Source organism: Podarcis liolepis, assembly GCF_965112155.1.
Source record: "Podarcis liolepis genome assembly, chromosome: 6".
NCBI lineage: Eukaryota > Metazoa > Chordata > Lepidosauria > Squamata > Lacertidae > Podarcis > Podarcis liolepis.
Genome location: NC_139559.1, coordinates 23,630,413 through 23,656,703, shown reverse-complemented (window position 1 = coordinate 23,656,703; position 26,291 = coordinate 23,630,413). Strand labels below are relative to the sequence as shown.

The following is a 26,291-nucleotide window of genomic DNA, read 5'->3' as shown; positions in this document are numbered from 1 at the left end:
TTAGAATCATAGAATTGTAGAGTTGGAAATGGGATAATTTTGGCAATCTGTGGCTTCCCTTTTTCCACCTGCCCCCCATCCCAACAGTGCAGGTTTGTGTGTAAGGGAGTGGGGGCTATGTTTTTATTCAGAACTAGCCTTAGAACTGGACTCAGGTTGCAACGATTTATGTAGGCAAAATGCCTATTAGTTTATATCTGAGGCCTTTTATCCTTGGAGCGTCAGTATCCATAGGAGCCAACTCCTAGGGGCCAAGGTCCCTTCAGCCCCCCCAATAAAATAACTGAGGGGCCTCCCCCCCGTTCATGGGCACTACCATTCAAATGGTGTGTGTTGTGATCGATTATGAACGGTTTATCTCTCTCCCCCCCAATATTTTATTCAAGTTGGCGCCCTTGTCCGTATCATTGGAACTGTGTATTTCTCACTTAAAATCAACAATGACGTATTGAAAACAAAACAAACATTAGCTCAACTTAACTTTCTGTTGCTTTGCTGTCAACCTAAAGCAAGCGAAAGGTTAAAGAGGGGGACCCCCGAGATACTGAGTGCAAAAGCCCTAGGAGAAGCCCGAGTTCAAGCCGGGGGGAGTTCCCCTCGTCGTCACCGCCGCCGCCTCCTCCTCGCAAGCGGAGGCCGCAGCTTCGGCGACTCCTCCTCCGGAGGGCCGGGCAAGGCCGCGTATAAGAAAGCTGAGCGGCGGCGGGGCGGGGAAGGACGGGACACTTGGTTACCGCGCCGCCGCCACCGGACCAGCCTTTGCTCTTGCGCCTTCCTTCGCGGACCCCACGACGCCATGAAGCCCAGTCGCCCCGCCGGCCTGTGCGCCCCCGCTCTCCTGCTGCTCTTGCTGCTGGGCGCTGCCGCCGCCGAGTCGGTGAGTCGCTTCGGGGCGTCCCGCGAAGAAGGGGTGGCGGGCGCTGGGGAGTTGCCGGCATTGATTTGGTAGCGGGGGCGCGCGGTTGTAAGGAGGCAGGCAAGGCTTGGTGTTTTCCGAAGCGGGTACGGTGGGGGGGGGGGAGTCGGTAGCGGGGAATAATTGGAATGTGTTGGTTCTGCCGCGCCCCCCCCCTTCCGTCGCACACTCTAACTTGCGAACTTTTGCACGAGGGGCGAAGAGGGAGAGTCTGCAAACCGCCCCATTCCCTCTCCCTCCCCCTATTGCTTTGGGGACGGGACTTTGGAACGAGCGCTTACTTCTCCTTAACCTTTCCTGGTGGTGGTGCTGCCGCGGGCGCGCGCGGTGGGGGGGACTTGCTTGCCTGTCCTCTGTAACGTTGGGGCGAAATTCTGCTGGCTCTTTTTGGGAACGTGGGATGGGGTTGGGTTCCCCCCTTGTTTCCCCACATGCACGCCCCTCTCCAAATCCCTGGAGCTATGGATGGGAGCCGGGAATGAGACACTCCCCCCCCGTGAAGCTAGGAGCATGCACATTCCTTCTCCCTCTCCCAGTCCGTTTTCGCTTGTTGCTTTCCTCTTCCACCGCCACTTGACCCCCTCCCCTAGTTAACAGTGGAGCATCCCCCCCACTTCAAACGCCTGGAGGCTGCTTAACACTTTCCCCCTCTTATTCCAGTGAGGCTGATAGGGGTGGGTGGGATAGGCGACCCTTACTCTATCCCCCGCTTTGCTCCCCTTGCGCCCGCTCGCCCGCTGGCTTTCGTCATCCTCTTGACTTGCCTTGCGGCTTCCTCGCCTCCCTCCCTCCCTTTCTCCTACCCTCTCATCTCAAGTCTCCAAATACCAGCACATTTTGGCAAATAACGTGCCCCGCTGCCTTATTTAGCACTTCCTCTCGCTCATAGCTGTGGAATGAGTAACCGCTGACCGAAAGCCTGGCTCTGTTGCAATTCCCTAACGTCATGCAGAACCCATTAAGTGAAATCCCCAGGGCTCTGGCATGGTACAAATCGGGAGTTTTCTTGTAGGTCTGGATTTGATAATTTCCCCCTCGGTTGTTCTCTGACAATAGGAGACCTTGGGTTGGGTTTTTTTCCCTGTGTGTTTTTTCCCTTTTGCTCCTCCTCTCCCGCCAACCAGAATACACCTTTACAGGTAGTTATTTCTCAGGTAAACACCCTTGCCTCTTGACCTTTGACCATGCCGAATACATACTCGCTAGAATATGTTTGCTAAGACTATGCAAAATCGTTGTGGGGTGGTGAGAACCTTGTTTCAGTTAACGTAATGGTGTTGTATAGGCTTGGCAGGAGACATTTTGCATCTGAAGGGGTGCAACTGATGTTCAGTAGCATTACTGCTTCTGACTGTGGAGGCAAAGCATAACCATCATGGCTAGTAGCCATTAATGGCCTTGCTCTTCATGAATTTGTCTAATCCAGGGGTCAGCAAACTTTTTCAGCATGGGGGCGGTCCACTGTCCCTCAGACCTTGTGGGAGGCTGGACTATTTTTTTTTTTTGGAGGGGGGAAAGAACAAATTCCTATGCCCCACAAATAACCCAGAGATGCATTTTAAATAAAAGCACACATTCTGCACGTGGGCCGGATCCGGCCCCTGGGCCTTAGTTTGCCTACCCATGGTCTAATCCTCTTTTAAATACATCCAAGTCCGCAGTCACCATTGCCTCCTAGGGGAATGAGTTCCATAGTAACTCCTTTTTGATAGGGATAGATTTGTTTTAATCTTTCCCTCTGTGGTTTATTTAACATTTACCTGTGCTGTCTCCTTACCAGTCCAAACCTTTCTTTTTTTGCTTGGACCAAAAGCACAACTTGTGGAATTCCCTCCCCTTAGAGCTGGGTCTGGCACCTTCACGATGAAGCTTTTGTGTTATTATCACATGAGGCTTTTTCTGCAAATGGCAGGGGTGTTCCTTGACCTTCTTGTGGATCAGGTTCAGCGTACATCATTTTGCTGTAGTTGGACATAGGCAACAGAAATAATTAAGTACGAGTTGCCTGGAAGTACTACAGCATGTGTTTGCTACTTTGCCCGATTGCTCTTAATGTGCTGCATTTAGTTTGTGGAAAACATAACTTTTTCATATATTGATGTGATATGAACGCATTTTGTTACTGCGATGTAGTAAATTGTTTTTTCGTTTTTTGTGGAGATTCCTTTCATGCACCAGTAAAGAAACCCTCTTGGGAAACTTCTTCCAGGGGTTCTGGATTTTTGGGTGTGTTCCCTCCCCCCTTCAGTAGGTCTGAGGGAATCTCAGGTAATTTTGAATCTAGGCTCTAGGATCTATCAGCAGCTTTTGTTCAGAGACTTGCCACTATCTTTAAACATTCCTTCAGCTCCCTTATCAGAGATGCTGTTGACATGGGGCTTGAGTGTTATCAACATATCTGGCCATCTTCTGCTTTTTACTTGCAGTCCTGTTAACTACCTGGCCTGAAGTAGATGGTGGGTCCAAATACACAGGAATGTACTCCCCCCCCTTCCCCCCTTTTTTTTGCAATGGCCCCATTTAGTGACAGGAAGATTATGTGGAGTTTTCAGTAGACTAATCCACGTATTCACTTGTGGCAGTTGTCTCCTTTTTTAATGTTGTATTTTACTACTTTGTTGATTGGCATATATAACACTTTAAAAAGTGGCCCAGTAAATTCATTACCCTCCAAGTATTGCAATAAAAAGGAAGGGTGTAAATCTAAACAAATATTTCCTGAAGCTGCTCATCCAATGCATACATGAATCTTTGTCATGGAGAATCAACCAGGTCCCCGGTGTTACAAGAGTAAAGGAGCCAGTGAAATTGGCTTCCCTCTGCAGTGTTAAAACAGTAGTAGAATTTCCAAAAACTTAAGTATCTGATTGGCTCCGCTTCACATTTTGTAAAGTAGTGCAGCATTATTAATGAACAAACTGGTTGGTCCCGTCCTGCTGCCATGAACCCCTCAGGCTTGTTCTTTCTATTCCTGCTCAGTTTTTTCTTCTGTCTCTCTCAATCAAATCAGCATTGTTAACCTGAATATGTAACTTTATTTTTTGTTTGTACCATATGATTTGGACAGGCTCGGGCAGAGTTCAGGTGTGCCCTCATTTGCCTGATGTGATATAACTACCTGTTCTGCAAAGGGAAAATAAGAATGGGCCTTGACAGCTATTCCAAATGTTCTTGCTTCATCGCAAAGGCAAATTAGATGCTAATACCACATTTCCCCATATAGGCAGTATATGGTCAAACGGCACACGCAGCTCTTGTGTGGCCAGTGGGAGCCATTTAGAATTTGGACAATCCCAGCTTTTCACTTCTTAGGAGTTTCTAGCCCTCATGGTTGCAGGGTTATCAAATAGCAGAAAATGCAAAGGAACTGGAAACATGGTAAGAAGTACAGTTCTGATTTCTGTTTTCCAGCATCTACCAACGCTAGGACTGTCTATTCCACACTTAAAAATAACAGCTGCTAGGCATGTACAGATGAAGTGCAGTTCACTTTGGTCACAAGTAATTAAAAGTGTAAATTGAGTAGCTCTTGAGCTCATCAGAGACTGCTAGTACAACCATGGTTGCAAGTTATCTGGACATGTTCTAGATGAGAGATGGGGAATATTGTTTTACTCTAGATCCCATTATCCATAATCATTGACTGCTGACTGAAGCAGATGGGCATTCAAGTCTTTCAAGTCTAGCAGCATCTTGAAGGACTACAAAATTCCCCATCCCTGTTCTCTCCCCATTATGTTTAGGAGGAAAGAGGTTCAAAGCATTGTGAATTGGCAAATCAAGACCCTATTACTAAGGCCCATGCACTTAAAGCACATCCAACACACATTTAAAGCACATTCCTTCCCCCAAGACTCCTAAGAATTGTAGTTTCTCTGTCACAGAGATACAATTCTCACCACCCTGCACAAACTAGCATCCCCAGGAATATTTTTTTTGGGGGGGGGGATGTGCGTTGGATGTGCTTTAAATGCCACTGTTTGGATCTGCCCTAAGTAACAAAAGGGGGGTGGACTTGTTGACCAATGTATTTGGGGCTGCAGGCGGTAGATATATTACTTACTATTTGTGATGCAAGCTTTGCCCCACAGTGTGATAACACGGCTGATCTCTTTTTTTAAAAAAATGTTTATTAATGTCTTCTATAGTAGCAAAAGACAAAAAAATGTGCAATTTGGGTATTGTGTAGTACAGCATAATTACAAAAAATGCTAGGTCCACTATATGTCTAAAACCCCAAACTGTATCCCTATATTATCAAATAACCATGTGATGAAGACAGGGTTGCTACAGACTGTCTGAACCTGCCATTAATAAACTTAAAAAATGGATACCATTCTTCCCTCCGCCCTTCCCTCCTCCATTACAATAACAATAAGGAAAGAAAAAAAATTCAACTACAAACAATGAAAAATTGTCCTGGCATTGTATTATAATAAAGTTTCATTCAGTTACAGTATTCTAAAAGATACCATTTTTTATCAAACAAGTTGAGTTCAGTCTCTCCTTGAATTGCTTGACGGAGATAAGTTAGAGGTTTCCGAAAGAGCTATATTCCTTTTATTGTTATGCCACATCTATTTCGGCACTGGCTCTCAAGATTTCCAATGGGATCCTGTTACTAGTCTCATGGCATCTAATAGCAGGTATACCAAAGTCATGTGATGCTGTAGGATTTCAGCCACTTTCTCACACTGTGTTGACTTACTGCTGCCGGGCTAGTGGTAGCCCCATCCTAGGCCTCTTTCCACCGCCAGTGTCTCATAATTAACGTATGGCTCTGGGTGGGATGTGCAGTTGTGACAAACATCATAGAGTTCTAGAGAAATAGTTGCATGTGTTGGTACCAGCTTTGTTTCAAATTCTTGGGCACTACTTGACTGCTAAACCGCCCACCTTTCATAGCTGTGAATGTAACATTTATGGCTTGCTGATTTCCTTTAACGCTGTAGTACTTTCAGACCTAGATTCACGTTATGTGAAAGTAGTTCAGAGCTGTGGTCGTGATAGTCCATTGCAAAATGTTGTTTGGCTTAGTTTTGCATTGAATTGTCATATCCCCCTGCTTAAGAAAGGCCGAGTTGGGCAAACCTGTGCCTTATACTAGCCTAACAGTGAGAACACCCAGAGCTAGGTAGTTGCATTGTCAAGCCAAGAGGTCCCTCCACATATGTGTAATTTATCAGATTTTGGTACCAGAAAATAAGACACTTGCTATCCAGTTCTGCTGCCATCACTTAACAACCTGGGCTGCCATGATTGTCATCACTTTTTTCAGCCAAGATGTTCATGGTGGTTGAAAATACATCTCTGGTTCCATAAATCTTAATAGTGGTTGACACGGCAGCTGTGGTGCTTTGTGACTGATTAGAAAAACCCTTGTTCAGCTGGAGAGCGCTGTCTTCCCAGTATGTCAAACTGGGTTGGGAAAGATGCCAACGTGTGGGAAAGTGTATGACACACGATTGTGGTTCATTGGTGCTGTTGGCAAGTTCCTACATGAGACTGAAGATGAGTTAATGGAAACTTACTGGGGAGAAGGGAGGGACAACCTCCAAGCATTGTGCTTACGTCACATAGGAATTTAGGGGGGAGTAGGGGAAAGAGAAGGCATTGCAACACGTTTGGGAACGGGCTGACCTCCCATCTGTGTGTGATACAGAGAAACAAAGAAGGCTACTTGTTATGCCAATAATAGGAATTGATTGAGGTGAGAGGGTCTTGTGGAGGACTGCTAAAGAGTCTTAAGTGCATGTCAAATGTACAAGAAGTTTTCCTCTTGTATCAGACACTATTGTAAACCAGAGAAGTTAAACTGTCCTGGGTGATCCTGACCTGGCAGCTGTTATTGATGACATTTGGGCCGATTGCTTAGACTTGGAGTAATGCAAGCCCTGAGAAAAGAAGCTTGAAAATATTTGGATTCAGATGGGTTTGTTGTGGCGAGGCTGATAAGCTCAGCTCCTCAGAACAGAGCAGGGACACAGTCTGGAAAACAATTCCCTAAGAAGAGGCAACAGTTGTTCCTGTGTCTTTTAAAGGTGTAAGCAACAACTTGAATGCATTGATACACAGCGGATAACTTAATTATAGGACATTTGGCCATGTTGAAATACCACATTTTTCATGTTGCAAGCCCTTTAAGTGTATTTTTGTTTTTACCAGACTCAAATCAGTTTAAATTAAAACAGAGGTGCATTCCTGTGACCAGTTCAGCAGAGCTTATTCTGTAGAGGCAGAATCTGTTCACCTTCATGCAAGTGACTTTTTCAGTTTGTCTCCGACCCTAGTGCTTCTTGCACTAGAATAAATGTTTTGGAGTAATACATCTTCTTTAATGTTTTTTTTTTTTTAAGGACTGGGGTCTGCTCTTCTGCTTGCAAGGTATTTCTGACTACGTGAGAAAAATAATAGGTGTCTGCAGTGCAGGAAGCATAGAAAAAAGACAACAACAGTTTTCCCCCCTTATTCCCCTTCTTATTTCTCTTTTGTTTTCCTATTCCTTTCTTCCCCAGCTACATTGACACGTGATGGTTAAGGATGGGGAGAAACAGAATAGCTGGTAGGGACTAACTTTATTATGGAAAACATAAAGGCTTTATTGGAAATAAAGTTAAACAAAAACACCACTACTGCATCTTGGTAATGAAAAATTTACAGATTTGCAGCACAGTCCTTTGCACGTTTACACTGATAAGTCCCATTAAGCTGAATAGGGCTTACTCTTCACCTAAGTGTGTGTAGGAATGCAGTCTGTGAGTGCACGAAATAATTCGTATTAACTGAACTTGGCAGAACCTGTGTATAAGCTCTTGGAGGCTCACACATATTTACAGTGAGCAGGTGGCATTTAGGACGGCAAACATTTGACATGTATGTAGGACCGAAGGTGTGGACCTGTTGAATCCAGTAGAAGGAATTGTGTATTTGCTTGGCCTTATGCCATGGAAAGATCTGTGGACACAGAATTACATATATGCCAGTGTGTGCATTTTGTGGATGGCCTTTCTGAAGCCGTGAACTGCTAACTGTCAGCACCCCCACCCATTCATTAGTAGTGGTAGCAGGTCTTGCGCTTGACTCAGATTTCTGAGAACTGCACGTTATTTGGAAAACTCCCTGATTCAGTAGCTACAACTGAGCATGTGAATGAGTGTTCTTTTCATATAAAAGTGACACTGAATCAGCTTCCATTGATGTGTTGCAGTTCTGGCAAGTGATCGCAGAAGCTGCATATGTAAAAGGGGGAGAACTGGCAAAGACCAGAACTCTCTTGTCCAAAAATTCCAAGCTAAGGCGGATACTCTTCTCTCACTCCTTAAGCAGCACTCTGCAATCTGCTGGATTATGTTATGAATGCCTCTAATTTTGACTACACAGGTTTGGCTGCTCCTATGAACATAGGAAGGGTTCTGCTGGACTAAGTCAAAGGCCTATGTTGCCTAGCATCCTATTTTCCACAGTGGCCAATAGATGCCCCTGGGAGGACTCCAAGCAAAGACATGGGCTCAGTAGCAGACACCTCCTTATATTTACCAGCAACTGGTATTAAGAGACATGCTGCCTCTTAACAGCGAAGGGATGGTAACTCATATGGTAATGTCTTGAGTCATTGTGGAGAGCTTCTTCTGTTGGTTGGCCTCATCCACCGAGCCAATGGATTGGCAGAGTCAATAAGTTATAAAGATTCCCTTTTCTGAACACTAAAACCCTAGAGATTTTACAGAACGCCAAAAGGGTTGACTTATTGAACTGCACATGCTTAGATTTTGGCTAAATAAAGAAAAGACTTAGCATCCAGCAAAACAGCACTAGGAGCGAATATGCGGCAAAAGTGGAGTTGCCATTGTTGCTCGGCAAATGATTTCATTTTATAAAAAAACCAAAACAAGGGCATCTAAAAAAGGAATTTTGACCACTCTTTTCCCTTGTTCTGTACTGCCCACTTTTGGTTAATCCTCACACTGTTTGGTATTCCTCAGGCTTGATAGGGATTCATGTAGGTGGGCTTCATTTAATGGAAGAATTCCTTAGTTCCACTGACTTCTTTCTTTGTGCTGCCCATTTTCCTTCAGCTATGGCAAAGATTGGTTCAGTGCACTGCTCGGTGTGCTGTTATAATAGTGGAAAGTACCTGATGCTTTGGACTGTAAACATTACATATTTCCTGTGATTCTGGAAAGCATCATTGTCTGGAAAAGTCACGGTATTAATCAGATGTAGAAGAGAAAGGCTGTGCTAATCTCTAGGCCCTCTGATTAGATTAGATTATGTAAAGCAGAAACCCCTGCAAGAAACAGCTGTGCAAACAAACCTAGACAAACTGTTGCTACCTGTAAAAAAAATTTCCTGGGGACTTAAGTGTGGGGGTGCCAGATAAACGAACAATTAAACGTACCTTAGCAATGGAAAGCTAATAGGATCTTGGAAACCAGTTGAGGATGGTAGTTAAGACGGTAGAGCATGGAGCATCTTTGCGTAGGGGAGAACTCAAAAGGTCTCAAGGAGCTATGAATCAGCCATGGTTGCTAGTCAAGATGGCTGTATCCAGCTTCCAGGATAGGATAACACGTCCCTGGGTACCAGTTGCACAACAACCACGGGAGAGGTCTCTTGCCCTTGTGGACCTCTGGCTGGCAACTGTGGCAAATAGGATGATGCACTAAGCAGACCATCTAATTTTCCTAATCTTTTGTAATTTAGATGTGGTTCTTCTTCCACACACACAGACAATTTATTGCACTCGGGTCACCTAACAAATATCTTGGATCCGCTGAGAAAAGCGGTACATTTTCACCTCCCTTCCTGTGTTGTTTTCTTGGAATCTGCAACTTGCAAGCAGTCAGTCGTGAACACAAGTGTGTGCACAAAGAGAGTTGTATTTGCACAAGCTGGGTAGGTGGGGTAAATCCTTACTCCATACTATTTCTCTTGTCCCAAACAGAGTGCTTGGAACGAGGTGCAGAGTGAGTGCAGGTGTGAAAACCGAAAAAGGTTATCTACATGGTCTTGACTCATGAAAGCAGTGCTGGATTAAACCCTGTGGAGGCCCCTAGGCAGTCAAAATCCCGGGACCTACCTCACATTGAACTAAGAAAGCTTGATTGTAGCTTACTTTTAACATCAAATCAACATTATTTTGATCCGTGGTCGCTGGGTCCCCATAGGCTGGTGCCTCCTCTTCCTACCTGGTAATCCAGCACTGCATGAAAGCCAGTGTCTCAAAATGCCATGTAACCTTTGTGCTGGTGTGGCTTTTGGGGCTTTCTGCACAGTAAGACCTTCTTAGGATACGTAAGACAGTTGAAATATGCACGACTGTAATTTCACCAGAGAGTCTGCTGACGGGAGGATTCCCTTCCTTCCTTGGAACTTGCGAGTCACAAGATTGAACCAAGTGATACTTCTGCTTTCCCGGCCTGGTTGGCCTTGTCGGATGTGACCTCACCCTTCACCTCAGCAAAGGCATTTTGAAGGAAGTTTGGTGAGTCGGAACAGACTGCTGATAGCAAGTTTCCTAAATGCTCTGAAAGTCTTAAGCAACACTTTTCTAAGGCATAGGCCTTAGAATCCAATAACCTGAGAAGCATAAAAGTTTACCTTGGCTGAGGGACCACATAAGCTGCCAAGCTGTTACGTGAGCCCAGCGCAGGTGGGGGAGAAATGATGGGGACGTGCCAATTTGGGGCTTTTTAAGGGTTGCCTTTGCAGCTATTGTCAATATGGCTCTGTCCAAACATCATATTCTGTTTACTTGAGTCACGTTAGGTAAATCTAGTGAGCTTAGTGCACTTGTAAAGCTGACCTATATGGGCTAATATGATTTGAAGTCCTGTAGGGCAATGCTGTTGGCTAAAGCTTGCACATGACTTGCAAGCAGAAGAAATTGGCCCAAGGGGGTGAACTAAAATGGCTGTAACATCCCTTCAGAATGTAAATAGCTTCAACTTTCATCATGAAAGCAGCAGTCCTCTAAGCATTGATTCAAGTCCATTTTCTTTTGCTGCTAAGACACTGAGTTGGCTCAGTTTTGCAGGAACAAGAAGGATGCATATGCTCTTCCCTAGTGTGCTTTGCTTCAGTTAGCTCCTGGTTTAGTCAAACCATAGTTCTGCATCTGAACTGGCAAACTATGGTTTGGAAAAGGAAAATGCAGCTGTTGTGGGGGGGAGGTGGGCTAATTCAGATCAGGGCTGGGAAAGGGTTGAACTTTCTCCAAATTTCCCTGGTAGCAAGGACACAGAATCTTAATGAAAAAAGGAGCAGATTTTGAATGTAAATTTAAAAAGTACACTGGGATCTCTTAACTTTATGCAGAATAGGATTTTTTTTTTAATCTCCCCCTAGCCATTTTAGGGAGACACGTAGAAATGACTGGGAAGACAACTATACTGTACAGGGAAAACTTGTTTGTTTTAGGGCACCCATTTGATGTTGACTTGCTTGACCAACACTGTCCTGCTCTGTGGTGCCCTTCATGAATATTCTGTGCACCTGCCCATTCACAGGTGTGTGCACCTATTCACCTGGCCTTGCCATTGCCTCATATGTAAATTGGTGGTGCGGTCTAGAACATTCCCATGCAGCTGCACGTTGCAGTGTAAGATCAAGGTGGGGTAGCAATGTGTTTTGCAGGGAAGCTATTGTTGAACTTGCCTTTGAAGAGTGTTTGATAAGCTCTTGAGGAACCCGGAGCTGTTCCCCAGAACTTAGCTTAAAAGCCGTTCCTGTGTGACAAATCCCCTTCAGAGGTATGATTCAAGATGAATTCAATAAATTACCTGTTACGGAAATCCAGCTTAATAAAGGCAGAATAATTAGTGCAATACAGAGAAACATAATAGGTCTTGGTCTTCAGAGCTAAGATGAAACAAATGAACTTGGTGCTTGTATTGGTGACAATACCTGTAGCTTAGCTTATCCTCAAGTCCTGCAAGAGCATTGGTGACATGTAATTCAGTCCTTTGCATCTGTGTACTAGCTGTGAAACTTAACTCTTGCACCACCACCCACTGGTTCCCAGAGCAAACCCCTGCGGACTACAGAGGAGAGGCGAATCGGTGGAAATCTTGTTTCTGCTTTCTCCATCTTGTCAGCAGGAGTTATTTGCTCCCAGGAATCTCTGGATCCAGGCCTGATTGGATATGCAGAATAGCCTGGGGAGTGCAACACTGGGGAAAGGGTGGTCAGATCAAAAACTTGATAGCCCTGATGATGAAGGCAGAGATGGAGAGGAAGTAATAATGGCCTGGGTGGGGGAAATACCGGTCAATCATTAATTGTGGGCAAGAGAAAAAAACCATCCCGTGAAGTGCTAGTTTCTGCGCAACTTCTTTTTACCCCATCTCTCCCTCCCTGCACACCGAGCAAATTAGATTCAAGCAGCACAAGCTACTTACTAGTACAGTACAACTCATAGAACAATTTGCACATTTAAGCGAACACTTAAAGGCATACTGTGAAAGGAAGGGCACACGTAGATCGTCTTAACAGTGTCTGGGAGGGGCCAGGGGTGTTGTCTTAGATCCCAAAGGTACCACTCCTATCTGACTGAGAAGCCAAGAACAAGCATGCTTTATAATCAAGACTGGCAAGAGTCATAGAGCCACTACAGCCGACGTTTCACAGGCTTGGGAATACTCCTTCTAATCCATCTGTCCACACATACGTAGCCTGTCACTCGTGTGTGTATCTTCTGCACCCAATGAAGCTTTTAGCATCTTCGGCTAACCAAATAAAGCGGTGCCATAAACAAAACCTGACTGGCAATTCTGTCTCTGCTTCTTTTCCCACACTTTTGTAAAAGCTGCACCCTAAATGCGTTGCCTTGAAGTTGGGCAGATACAGGCATTCACTGTGTGCGTCGGCCATATTGGGGGGGGGTTGGCTTCTGAGAAGACCGAATACCAGGAATTCACAGCATGGGAACGCAGCTCTCCCCCACCCCCAAACTGAGTTGCTTTCCATCTGCAAATGGTTAGCAGCAAACTACCACCTTCTTCCGTGAGTTTGTTAGTTCAGGTCCTTGTACTTGGTGCTGCCAGCCCAATAGGTCTGACGGTTTACCCCACCTGCTTATGTACACATTGCTGGGAAGTACTAGCTAAGGCAGGCTATGGAAGATTTAATTGCCTGCCCCATTAAAAGCGGCGCATGGCAGGGCTCTGTCTCTTGAGATTTTGCAAATTGGAGTCTGCTGTCTTTCAGCAGAGCCTGGAGAAGAATCTGGATTCTGGGGCTTGGATCTATAGAAGTGAGTAGTTCTGAAAGCTGCTAGAGTCACAAGCAGAATTCCCCTAATAAGGCAGCTAATGGTCTTTGATGTGCTAGCAGCAGTTTTGGGTAGTTCAGTTGGAAAAGCAAGAAGTGGTGGTTGAGCTGAAATCGTGAAACAGAAACTCAGATATATAAGCTAGGTGCCCAGTGGCTCCTTAAACCAAGGTTGCAGTCACCAAAATGGAATGTCTAGTTGCCATTTTTGGGCAAGATGGCTCTAAAGTCTTATTTTTCAAGTGATGGGTTGACTGTGATTGATTCTCAGTTAAACATCTGGCTAGTTCAGATGACAACCCTGTGCTAGGCTAAGAGCGTTGAAAACTTAAAGAACAAAAGTCGCTTCATCCAGGGACACTCCACATGTATATTGACCTATTCTGACCTCTTTTTCTTAATGGGGACTGCTCAGGCTGCACAGGAAAAGCATTTTGGTTCCAGAAATTCATTCTGGTTGTGCAGATAAAATATAACTGATAGAATTCTACAGCATTGGAGGGCGGGGTTTAAGTGTGAAAACAGTCCAGATCCATTGATCCCCAGGTGGTGGAGATGTCAGGCATCAACCTGGTGCCCAGGTATCTTCAATTGGTTGCAAATGGTTCAAAGCCAGGTGCAAAAGTCACGTAGCACCTGGCTAATTTTGAACACTGCTGTTAAAGTGAGAAAGGAACCAGGCATACACATTAAATATAGCTTTTACTAATGATCTCTGCACTAACAGTCATCCTTCAGAATATCTGGGTATGTCTTGGTGCATATGATTTCTGTGGCACTTAAAACACTTGACTGCCTTGGTGCAACAGCGCTTGTGGGTAGCAGAATGAAGGTGTGCATGTGTGCCTGCACACAGTCTGTGGTTGGCAGCTGCAGAGCAAATCTTTCAGCAATTTGTAGGCTAGAAAAGCTGCTTCTCCGCCCCTGTGCTCCTCCCAGCCATGTTTGTTAATCTCGCTTGGCACTCGATATGGGCAAATCTCCTTAATGCTCAGAAGATACGCTGCAACTGGATTAAATGTAGAAGTGACAGGCTTCTGTAGTTAAAGGATTCAGCCGGAGAGCATATTAATAGCAAAGCCTGTATACGTTGCCAGAAGCTCGTGGAGCTGCAGTGCCCCTCTGGTTGAAAAACAAACAGAACTGCCCGTCAGGCTGACCCTGTGCAGCTCTGTTCAAAAAGCAGAAAATAATGGAGGAACAGCAAAATCCAAAATCGGCACTCACACAGTTTGCTTTCATTTTCTAAAACCAAGCAGGGCTCTTAGGATTGGACAGAGCATAGTAAACAAGCCCTGGAGATTAGCCCCCCACCCCTTTCAGTGCTCCCAGATCATTATGATAGATTCACAATGTATTCATTCATTTATTCTGGAATATCAGGTAGGTAAGACTAGTAAGGTCTTTGGAAACAGAAAAGAACCCAATTTCCCTTTATTAGAAAAGGAAGAAACCTAGCTGCAAACTCCAAAACTGATACCTGAAACTCTGTGGAAGTCTAAAGGATCACCAGAGATGCCATTTAAATTGGCTCAAAGCAAATGTGGACAGGCCCTGCTCAGATGTAACATTTTTAGAGACTTTGGAGTTCTTAAAGAAAACACATTATCAAAATGTCTTGTGTGTTGGAATTGGGGGCAGTTGGGGCATAGAAATGGGACTGCATGTAGACAGAGTGAATGGCAAGTGATTCATTCTGGGTGCAGCTTCCTATTGTAAGAATGGCAGCAAGGGCCAAGCCAGACTACATAATGTACCTTCATAGAATCAGTGCTGGATCTAGGGCAGTATGGGTGGTTCCCTCACACAGGGTGCTGAGCTGAGGGGAGAACAGCAGCAGCAGCAGCAACAACAACCTACATTTACACCAGTAGTTACTGAGAAGATCCATGAAAAGCAACTGTACCCACAGGAATTATTGTGAAAATAAGAAATATTCAGGAAAGGGTGCCAATTTTTGTCCTCACTCAGGGCACCATATTACCAAAGTAGAGTAGTACATTTTGGAAGGTGGTTGGCCTTGCAGATTTAAGTCTTCCCAGAGCACAGAAATGTAGTTACCACCCTGTTCAACAGGACTGCCTGTCCAAGAAGCTGGTGGACTCTCCTTCCTTGGAGGTTTTCAAGGAGAGGTTGGGTGGCCATCTGTCATGGATGCTTTAGTTGAGAGTTCTGCATTGCAGGGAATTTGGACTGGGTGGTGTTCAGAATTCGTTCCAACTCTTTGATTCTATGGTCTGTTTAGCCTCAGTCTCCATTTACAACTTGCTCATATGAAGTAAGCTGTCCAATGTTCCTTAGGCCTAGCAACAAACCCCATGGTTCTTAGTGACCCATATTCCCAGCTGCATCGGGAGTAGCTTAGTATAAACCAAAGCAGAATAACTAAACCTTGGGTGTTCAGGAAACACATTTGAGAAGCTAACCTGGGGTTAAAGAGCTGTGCTTAAAAACAAGCAAGAAAGGAGGCTGCTCTTCAAGGTTTGACTTGTAGCTCCCTCATGACTTTGCGCAAGCTTGTCCTTCCTGGGGGTTGTGGCTGTGGCCACTGGGGGAGAGATTCAAAATGGTGGATGGAGCAATCCTGTCTCCTGCTCTATCCTCAGGTTGTGCCCAAATATTCTGTTTTCTGGTGCTCTGTAGATATAGACTCTACTGCTAAAGAAGTTGTCTTTCAATACCTTTTTGGCCTCACTAAAGGTCTCTGTTAACTCTCAAAAAACTCCTATGTATTAATAAAGAAGTTTTGTTCTTGGATTAGTCGCCCAATGCTGATGCTGAGTTCATGCGCTTGAGGAAAGCCTTCTTGATTCTGGTGCCCTCCTGGCATGCATTTTGAACCACAACTCCCATCTGGGGATCGAGCACCAGATTGGGAATGGCTGACATAGGACAATGGTTTTTCAGTCAATCGCATGGGCTCCTCCAGCAGCAAACACATCTGGGTCAAGTCTGTGTTTGTATCCGGCTCGGTCACTTTCTTGCAAACGAGCTTAAGTCATAGCTTATCAAAGCACACAAAAGATGGCGCATGTCTGACTGTAGTCTTGCTCATCCTCTGATCTGATAACACACCCACCCACCGCCTACTTCTGTTAGCCATTTTTCTAGTCTAGCCTGCTTAGTCTTTCAAGCCTTTTGTCAGCAACAGATGGGCACAAAGGAAAGTTATACCTGTGATTCATCACAATGAATGCAGCCTTAGTTGACATATGGGTGTGCCACAGCAGTTAAGAACTGCTTGCTTTGGACTGCCTTGCAATGAGGACAAAAGCTGGTCGCCGTATGTGGACCAACTCTTTCTCTCGGAAGTCTGTGGCCTCAAGGACCAAATTCTGCACACAAAAGGCATCCCATCTTGCAGAGTTCGGTTTTCAATTTGGGTTGCATGCAGAGTGTCTAGATCCTGTAGCATGGCACGGTTGAAAGATCTGGAATCTCTTGGTTAGTCCTGATCAGAAGCAACCACAGGATACTTCTGCCATTGACTGCCCCTATAACTTGTGCTGAACTTGCATCAGACTAGAGCTGGCAAGAGGACTTGCAAAAGGACTTTCTGACCTGTTTCCCTCAACATGCCATTCATTATTAGTGCCGTTGGGTCATCCATCCAGTGCTGCAGCCTCTTTGGCTGTATGGGTTCTCAGTTTTTCCTGCGTAAAAGCTTTCTCCTCTGGTAATAGTAAGTTAATAATCAGTTGCTCTTCAGTCAGTGACTCCAGATACCTTGACACAGAGAAATTCTACCTCTATCCGGGCAGATGGAAATTTGTCCCTCAGGCGGAAACAAAAAATAGTTCAGTCCCCAAGCTGGCAAATGACCTAACGATTCTGGAATTGAGTTGTGTGTAGTTCTAAGCTGCCATACTGGTCTTTTGATACCCAAGGTGTACTGAGCTGCAAGGGAAGCTGTCTTACCTCGGAGTAACTCTGAAGGTTGCTACAGGTTCTTTGAACAGTGGAAGGTAAACAGGCTCTTATGAAACTGCGTAGCTTGACATCTGAACCTTGGCAAAGTCACTTTGGCTTTTATGTACCGTGCAACAGCTTATCTATTGCTGCTGTTGCTGTGCTAATTCCATATCTGTGGCTGCATTAGGCCCCAGCATTTAGTTCTTTTTTATTTTCAAAGGGCAGCTGCTGAGTTTGCTTTTTAAATTGTATGTTCTTGATGGAGCACTTAATTCAAGTGAGTTAGTATTTATTACGAAAAGAAAAAAGAAAAACCACCCTTTGATCCTCTTGTCAGCAGAATTTTCAGATGGGGGAAGCAAACAAATCTGTCAGTTCCAACCTTTGTATAATTGTGTTAATTGAATTCGGAGGCCTTGGGGAAGCAAACAGTGCCGTTTCACATACGGCTGGCTCCAGGCACCAGCACTGTGGGGGAAGACAGGCCAGACATTCCCTCTGCCCACTGGCAGCATAGGGCAAGATGGTTGCAATAACTTTAAATAGGGTTGCTACTGCCAGGTTGTCGTGGTGCCTTTAAAGCTGGCAGCCAGAGAAGTTGCCTGCTCTCTTCACCCTTCCCTGCTGTAGCAAGCAGAGGTTTTACTTTGATGCATAGGAAGTTTCAGAGTAGAGTGGATGAAACTCCGCAGGTAGAGAAGAACAAGGCAGCAAATGAAATGGACCACATCTTCTCCTGGCACTAGTTCTAGTAATGGCCTGGCAACCCTCTAAATTATCAATGGGTTTGCAGTACACCCTGGCACTTGGGTGATCTACTGTTATGTGTCACCTTGGCAGCTCGAGTTAGGGCTCTGGTATGGTGACTAGTGTTGCTGCTTTTCAATGGTACATCTTGCAACTTGATGCAGAAATGCCCCTGTCCTGCAGGAGCCAGCTGTGCAGCCCGTAAACACCTGTGGCTTTTAAACATGTCCTTCTAAGTTGGTTGATCAAGCTACAATCCATCTTTGAATCAAGCTATCAAGACATCTTTGAATTCTGCCTATCTCTGGAACAACCAGTTTGGCATCTGGTCCATCAAGACTCTTCCTATAAATTATATATAAATACACACACACACACACACACACACACACAGAGAGAGAGAGAGAGAGAGCGCAAAAATACAATTCTACAGTTTCATCCAATTTCTGCTTATGAATACAATGCTTTGTCTTACATTCCGTAACTAAACTACTTATTTCTAAATCCTACTAATACAGCATAAACACTCCAGTTATTTCTTAATTCCTCACTCATTTATGCTAGTTCATAACACTTAAAATAGAATTCTTAGAATAATTAATTCTAACTCCCTTTTCTTTTATTTGCTTTCATACAATTTTCAGATTTTGTTAAATTATTGTGTCTAATTACCCAATCTGTTAACTTCTAGTATTCTCCCCCCCTCCCTGGACTACTAATATCAAACCTTCAGATGTCAAGGAGATAAAGAACTATGCAACTTTTAGAAGACATCTGAAGGCAGCCCTGTATTGGGAAATTTTTAATGCTTGGTATTTTGCAATGTTTTTATATATGCTGTAAGCTGCCCAGAGTGACTGGGGAAACCCAGCCAGATGTGCAGGGTATAAATATTATTATTATTATTATTAACCATTCCTTTTAAATCTTGTTTTCCCTTCTTAGGTGAGAGAAACCGAGACTATGGACCCACAGCTATATGAATTTCCATCTGGAGATTTGCCAGATGATGAGGACTCAAGGCCTGACTTTGTAATTGATGAAGATGGCTATGACTACTCAGGTTCAGGAGATGAAGAAGGTATATATACTTCACTCTAAACTGCCTCTAGCTCCAAGCCAAACAGCCTTTTGCATGTGTAAAATCTGTGCTCTTCTTGCCTAGGCTTGTAGTAAGCCGCAGGTTATGAATCTGAGATGAACACAGGTTGTTTGCATTGTGCTCCTATTTACTTTGCTGAATATCATCTGGCTAAACTTGGGGTGAAAGCATTGTACTCCCTAATTTGAGGCTTTGCGAGTGCACAACCACCCTTAGCCAGGTGTGCGTGGATGGGAGATTCTCAACCTGCTTCGCCATTTATTGCAATCTGAATGCCTGCTTATACCTTCTAGTTCACATGCCTAACTTGAAAAGGAAACAAATGCTCTTCTGTCACACAACCACCGTTCCAACAGTGTGGGGATGCAGCCTGCCCTTGTCTGGAACAACTAGCTAAGAAATTCAAATATCCTCACTGACCTGCAGCAGCTTCTCACCCCTTGCCTTTTCCTGTAAGGCCTATTGCAGTCGTTAAGTCGTCAACAGGCTCATCTCAGCTATCTGCCAATCACCCATTCCCACCACCCTTCTGAGTAATACCCCTCCCCACCTTCTCACTATATAGAAGGATCTGGCAACTTCTGTTTCAGTGTATCTGAAGAAGTGTGCATGCACACAAAAGCTCATACCAAGAACTAACTTAGTTGGTCTTTAAGGTGCTACTGGAAGGAATTTTTTTATTTTGACTATGGCAGACCAACACAGCTACCTACCTGTAACTGCAGCAGCTGGTCACTGGCCAGGGAAATTTCCCACATTGTTGTGGTTCTGTTACCCCATTAAGGCTGTATTTAGGAAGAAGCTTTCCTCCTTTCTTCGGAAACGGCTCTTCTTTCTCCCTCCCCTCTCATTACTTCAGCCTTTTGATGGCACAACAGCCTCGCATTTTGTCCCCTTTGCTTTTCCCAAACTCCCAGCACAGCCTTGCTCTGACAACTTGTTGCACGCTGCGGAGGAAAAACAAGCTCCGAAACTAGCACGCAACAAGTTGGGGCAGATCTGGGACTTTACATGAGCCAGTTCTCCTCAAGGAATGGGTGCTTGAAAGAAGGGCAGCTCCTCTCTTGAAAACAAGTCAAACAGCACGCTGTGTGTGGACTTGCAGTGGCAGTCCTTGCAACCGGCTGCCTGAAGCAAAACCCACTAGGTCAGGGAAGTCGGGGGTTGGGTGGAGATGTGAAAGAGGAGAGCGCACGATGAGGCGATAAGCTGTCTGATGCAAGTTTGCCAAAGTCTTCTGAAGGAACGGCAGTATAAATCGCAGTTCCTTCATTTCTGTGAGAATTAATACGTTTTTTTCCTCATTATGCAGATGATACAGAGGATGCCTTACTTCCAGCCTCCGAAAGACCTATGGTAGGTATTTGCAAATACTCTCCACTTGGCGAAGAAGTCATTCAGTTGATGTGCCACCTAGGACTTTACATGGCTTCTGAGAACAGGCCACCCAGCTGTGTTACTGAACCCCTGCAGGAACATTGAAAACTGGAAATGCAAAGCAACAGTGGCTTGTATTTGCTGCACTGCTGAGCGAACCTCCTGTCAGCGCAAGGATTTATGCCTGTCAAATGGGACTTTCCTCCCACTGTGTGCTCTCTAAATCTGTCCCGGGGTTTCCCCCACAACCCTTTGGAGCGGATTTGGGGTAGGTGTGGTGCACATGTGGTGGGAGAAGAAGGAAGGGGGGGAGGAGTCCCATTGAACAAGTAGCAATCCTTGTACTGAGGGGATGAGGGAATGGGTTACTGCTGGGTAGGTTTACTTATTGTGTAGATCTGCATGGCTTTGGCATAGGCAAATGGTGCATGTTAAAGACCCCTGGGCATTTTTTTTTTAAGGTGTGCTACGCAAGGTAAATGGCGATCACAAATGGCACATACCGAGGTAGCAAACAGTACTGTAGTAGCACTTTTTTATTTTCTTTTTTGGAAAATAAAAAGTACATAATTACAAATGCACAGAGTAGGATAAGAAAAAGGAAAAAGAAATAGTACCCATGCAGAAAACAAAGTAGAAAAAAACAAAAAGGAATTGTATACGTTACAAAAAACAAAAAGTTACTGTAGTTTAACCTTAACCTAATACGGTATTTATAAAAATGAATTCCAAATCATCGTAAAATTTGTCCATTGACAAGTCTGTTTGTAGAGTGTAGTAACACTTGGCAGTGCTATCTGTTTCCAGAATACCAGGGTGTCTTTGCTATATAAACAACATAAATCTGTTCTGGAGCAGCATCTACAGCTGTTGGCCAGTCCTGCCATATTGTCTCTAGATGTGCTGACCCTTGGTTATTACTGTTCTCTTGGAACACTTAAGGGGAGACGCTGGCACCCAGACGGGTTCAACCGTTCACCCTTCTTTCTTTTCCGTTCTGTGAAGCATTGCTCTCAGCTGTGTAGGTACAAAGGCATGACTCATCTTTTCACTTCATTCAGGAGCCCATGGACAACTTTATCCCTTATTCCAAAGGAGAGACAAAGGATAGCGAGCCTGCTGTGATAGAAATAGAAAACGATTCTGTTCTCAGGAAACCTGCGCCCTCTGAAGAAGGCGATGAGCCATCCAACAAGATCTCGATGGCCAGCACAGCCAATGGCAGCATCTTTGAGAGGACAGAAGTTCTGGCAGGTAACCATCTTCTTTTTGATGGAAGAATTAAGTTTGCCACTCCTTAAAATGGGAAGAAGCTTCATTTGCTGAAGAGAAGCTTTTTATCAGGAATACAAAGAACTAACAATACGGATGTGTATTGCACAAATAAGAGGAAAACGAAAATATACAGGAGAGGTGGGGAGAGGACGTATTTTTAACTGTTGTTTAAACAACATGGCCAATCTTCTATAAGCATGTGAAGGCCTGTAGATGGTCAGCCACAGTTCTGAGAAACTCGCGGTCGTCGACTCACATCGCTACCCAAAATAAGAAGCATTTCCGTTACTTAAACTTACATTCAGCCTAAACATTCAGCAGGTTTAAGCAGCCCCTCTCCCCAACTCCATATGAGTAGGTGCAAGAAGTTGTGTTTAGAGATTGGAGCCCCATGGAACATATTTGATCTCTAGTGAGATGATAAGTACAAAGATAGGGCCATGCTCCTTCCATGCACCTGGCTTCCTTCCATCGGTTGGAACATCTGCATAGCTTCTGAGAGCATCAACTGTGCCCTGAATTTTAGTAGGGCTGCTGCTCACGCATGCTTTATAAAACATGTTTGATGTTTTATCGTGTTTTTAATATTCTGTTGGGAGCCGCCCAGAGTGGCTGGGGAAACCCAGCCAGATGGGCGGGGTATAAATAATAAATAATAATAATTATTTATTATGATGATGCTGAACCTGTGCAGACATTCTGACCCGTGCATGGAGCTGACGTATGCAGCAGTTGTGATTCCAGTAGATGAGATCTCTCTTACACACACTTCCTGGAGCACTAGAATGACTTTCAAAGTCACGGCTGGCAATACCTTGACCCTCGTAGCACAGGCTGTTGCAAGGATAGGTGGGAAGGGGGAAAACATTGTGCTCTACCTTGAGTTCTTTAGGGCAGCAGTTGGATGATTTAATTGTAATAATAAAAAATACCTAGTATCAGTTGCAACTAAAGTTGGGTGCAAAACAGCTTCCAGTACTTACTGTGTAGTGGAAGCCTGAGACGGAAGCTGCATTGCATGACATGTGTTGCAAGTAGGTGCAAATCTCTTCTGTTTCCACAGTATTTACTATATGCTGCTATTTCCTTTCTCCCTCTCCCCCCTACTTCCAGCTCTTATTGCAGGTGGGGCAGTCGGGTTGCTGCTGTTTGCTGTCTTCCCAATCCTCCTCCTGATCTATCGCATGAAGAAAAAGGACGAGGGCAGTTACGACCTGGGCAAGAAGCCGATCTACAAGAAAGCACCCACAAACGAATTCTACGCCTAAGGCTTGCCAACGACACAAACCCATTTGGGAGTCAGAAACGGACTTTGGGGGGAAAAAAAAAGCATTTGGACCGCGGACAAGAAGCTCTGAGACAAATGCTCTCTTGGATCTAACCGTCAAAGTGATTTTTTTATATATATATAAAAACTTTGTGACCCTTCCCATCCCGCTAGCCAACAAGGACGCAAAGTAAAAAAAAAGAAAAAGGCAGCGTCCTAGGGAGAAAAAAACCCTTGTGGGGTGTGCGAGTGTGCATGTGTCCTGAAAAGCAAAGCAAATTTTGCCAAATGCTCTGTTTTGGTTGGGTGAAGGGTTTTTCGGATGTGAAACTGTTCGCATTTGGTCGCAGTGCTCCAACTTGTCTTGTCTGCAGAAAAAGGTATAAGTTCATTTCTACCTGTAAGAAGGTTGACCTGTAGCGGGGCTAGCTCTACAATGCTTTTTCTTTTTTTTGTAAAGAACATATTTATGAAATCTCCTGCGCTACAGTGCACGTTAGCCTTGGGAGAGAGCAGATCTGCTCTCTGCAGACTTGAGTATCTCAGTACTATTTTGGATGCGGCTGTGTGAAGAGATGATTTCTTCCTTGGTGGAGAGAGGGCTGGGTAGCCTATAAAAGCAGAACAGTGTGTGTGTGTGTGTGTGTGTGTGTGTGTGTGTGTGTGTGTGTGGCAGGGGGGATGTCTCCCACTTTTTAAATGGAGCTGAGTTGAAGAAATACCTTTTTTATTTTTAGAAGAGGGTTTCCTTAAATAAAAGACGCTAAGAAAAATTCCCTTCCTATACAAGTTTGTAGAAAGTATTCCGAAATTTTAAAAAGTATATATATTTTGTAATTTTCATGAGTTCTGTTTTTTTTTTAAGTCCCCTTTTCCCCCTTTGCTGGACATCTCTCCAGATGAATGGCATTTTATATCGCTCATTGCCAGAACCGATGCAGCAGCTACAGTATGTTAAAGCTCTCTAAGCTCATATCATAGGCTATTCTAGGCAGTTGAGAAGAGAATATTTATATATAATTATAAATATATTTTCTGGAGTAAAAGCAAATAAGTTTCTGGGTTGTTGTTTTTATATAGAGCTATTTATACTTTCTAAGATGGCTGCTCTGTTTTTGGTAACTCTTCTTTTTATACGTAAAACACTAATATAATGAAACTCCTAATGATTGTGAAAACTATTTAAGCTTGATTCTGTGTACTATACCCGAAGGCAATAAGTTCTGCTAGAATTAATGTCTGTCTGCAAAAATCAGATTTCTTTGAACATGACTAAAATATAATTGGAGGTTTGTGTTTTTAGCCTATTATCAGTGCTGTGGAGCTCTATAATATATATATTCCAGTAAAATGCACACTTGAGGTTTTGTACAGCCTTCCTGCAAGGGGTGCTGGGCTGCTCTCTTCCTTGCAGAGTTCCCCTAAATGTCTTCCTCTTCTCGATGGAGTCATTACTTCACATACGGTGTTGCTACTCAATGGCAGCTGAACAATTCAGCTGTGTGGGTTGGAGTCTAGCTTTTACACCCAGCTTCACTGCACAGGCAGCATGGAATTTCACTGCTGGGGGTGTGGGCATGATTCGGCCACATGCTGCTGTTTGCTTCTGCCCTTTTAATGCCACGGGGTGACAGAAGACAGACTTCAGAAGCTGTTTGGTACGGAGAGCGGTGTCTCTGTGCAAAGTTGCTATTCCCCCTTCAGGCAAGTGCCAAGAGGCTCCAAATACATATTTGTTTTTCTTTTGGGCTCTTAATTGAGGCTATTGGCTTTCAGCGTTCCGAATGGCACATTGCTGTTCCTCTTCTAAAGAAGAGCATCTTCAGGGCCAAGCTTTTTCTCCACCTGCTGGTTCTACCTGACTGTAAATGCTGGTTCCTGTTGGGGAGAATCTTCATCCACTGGTGGTTATGTCAGAATGGTACAAAAGTTTCGAAGATGTCTGTGCTGTGCAAAGATTAAAGTGGGGGCGGGGAAGTGGTTTCTTCTCTTTTCTTTTTCGTTTTGGGCTAAGGACCACCTTTCCAGCTGGGCAAACTTCTAGGACCACCACATGCTAGTAGTGAGCAGGAGCAAAAGTGGGTAAACCAGTGAATGTAAATGTTGCCTTTGCTAATTTCTCTGCTCCATCCAGGCAACCAAAGGCACTCTCAGAATTGAAGGACACCTTCTAGCCAGGCAGAAAGGGGATATGAAGAGGTGTGTTGCCTGGGGAGAGTCTTCAGAGGCAGGTAGTGTCCTAGACCTAGAGGTTTGTGTTTGGCATCCTGGCTTGAGATTCCTCACCCCTCGTTTGGAGGAAAGTGTGCAACTGGTGCAGCGGAGCTAGGCTTAGATCCTAGATCTTTGGGTTGGGGATGTAGATAGTGGTATTACAAGGACCTTTAAGCTGCATTGCATGGACTACGGCTGCTGTGACTTGCAGTGTATCTGGTGTAAGCTGGATTTCCTAGGAAGCGAGTCTCTTCGGAAGTTGCTTTCCAGGGCCCCACTTGATTCCGATGTGATCAGATTGCATCTGCACAGTCTTGTCGCCTCTGAGAGCAAAGGGAGGTCTCCGTGCAGTGGGGAGGTGGCTGTGTAATTTGCAGGAAATCGGGTACTGTGCAGCACAAGGCCATCTCCTAACCACACAGATCCTGGCATAATCTTGAACTACTTGCATTCTTTGAGCTGTAGCTTTTAAAAACGTGACATAGTCTTAACACTTAACTTTGTGGTCCTTGCGTGAACAGAAGGGGCCTGTGCAAGGTTCTCTGATAAGACGTTACCAGAACAATGTACAGCTTGCCTTCCCTTAAAAACAAAAACAAAACACTTTTGGCAGTGAATTCATGCGATGATTTTTGATCATGTGTATGTTAGACTGCTCTGATGAACATATGGGTAAAGTTTTAAGTCTGTGGAATGGATTTTGCTTTGGCACAAGCACAAGTCTTTTCAAACTTGGCTTCTGGAATTGTTTAGTTTGGGGTAGGGGGCTGAGTGGGGAGGATTATATACTTAACACATTTTTATAACGATTGCTTGGAAAACATGTCTGCCTCCTGATTGCTCAAATGAGATTTCTTGTATATTTGCTTTTGTTTTCACTGTCACTGATTTGATAAAATAAACTGGTACTTTCTTAAAAAAAATAAAAATCCTGCTTTCTCTTGCATAATTCTATTAAGGGGATGAATATTGGGTAGGTTTTGACTCATCTCCCTTTACTCGCACGGACCAGCCCAAAGGCTCTAGCCCTGCCTGTGTGCATGATGTCTGTTTTGAGTCCAAAGTGGTGACCCCGTAGGACCACCGGAACATGTAGAAGTGCCTCTTCAGACAAAGGGGCCTTCTACCCTTTCTAAGGCTCCTCCCCTCCTGGATGTTTCCCAAGCAGTGTTGAACTGTGTCTGCACACCTCTGGCCTCTGTTCTGCTCTC

The 26,291-nt window shown here is 44.5% G+C and overlaps 1 protein-coding gene across 2 annotated transcripts; it reads left to right on the top strand.

Moving 5' to 3' along the window:
• The first annotated feature begins 494 nt into the window (after positions 1-494).
• SDC4 (syndecan 4) lies at positions 495-26,009 on the top strand. 2 transcript variants are annotated; one of them, XR_014527897.1, is made up of 6 exons: positions 495-877; positions 18,791-18,926; positions 20,260-20,303; positions 21,386-21,578; positions 22,713-24,544; positions 24,895-26,009. XR_014527897.1 is itself a non-coding variant. In XM_083510859.1 (5 exons), exons 1-5 carry the CDS (start codon positions 797-799, stop codon positions 22,865-22,867), a joined length of 609 nt encoding a protein of 202 aa, XP_083366985.1. In that variant the 5' UTR covers positions 680-796; the 3' UTR covers positions 22,868-26,009. The 2 variants fall into 2 exon arrangements, 1 of the variants encoding a protein (XP_083366985.1); XM_083510859.1 differs by having other exon boundaries at positions 680-877; positions 22,713-26,009.
• The last annotated feature ends 282 nt before the right edge of the window (positions 26,010-26,291 follow it).

Excerpts from the sequence above, each read along its gene's own strand:
- SDC4 (XM_083510859.1), top strand. The coding sequence starts at position 797 with ATGAAGCCCAGTCGCCCCGCCGGCCTGTGCGCCCCCGCTCTCCTGCTG. Across the intron at positions 878-18,790 it reads GCGCTGCCGCCGCCGAGTCG|GTGAGAGAAACCGAGACTAT; the intron begins GTGAGTCGCTTC and ends TTCCCTTCTTAG. Across the intron at positions 20,304-21,385 it reads CAGCCTCCGAAAGACCTATG|GAGCCCATGGACAACTTTAT; the intron begins GTAGGTATTTGC and ends CACTTCATTCAG.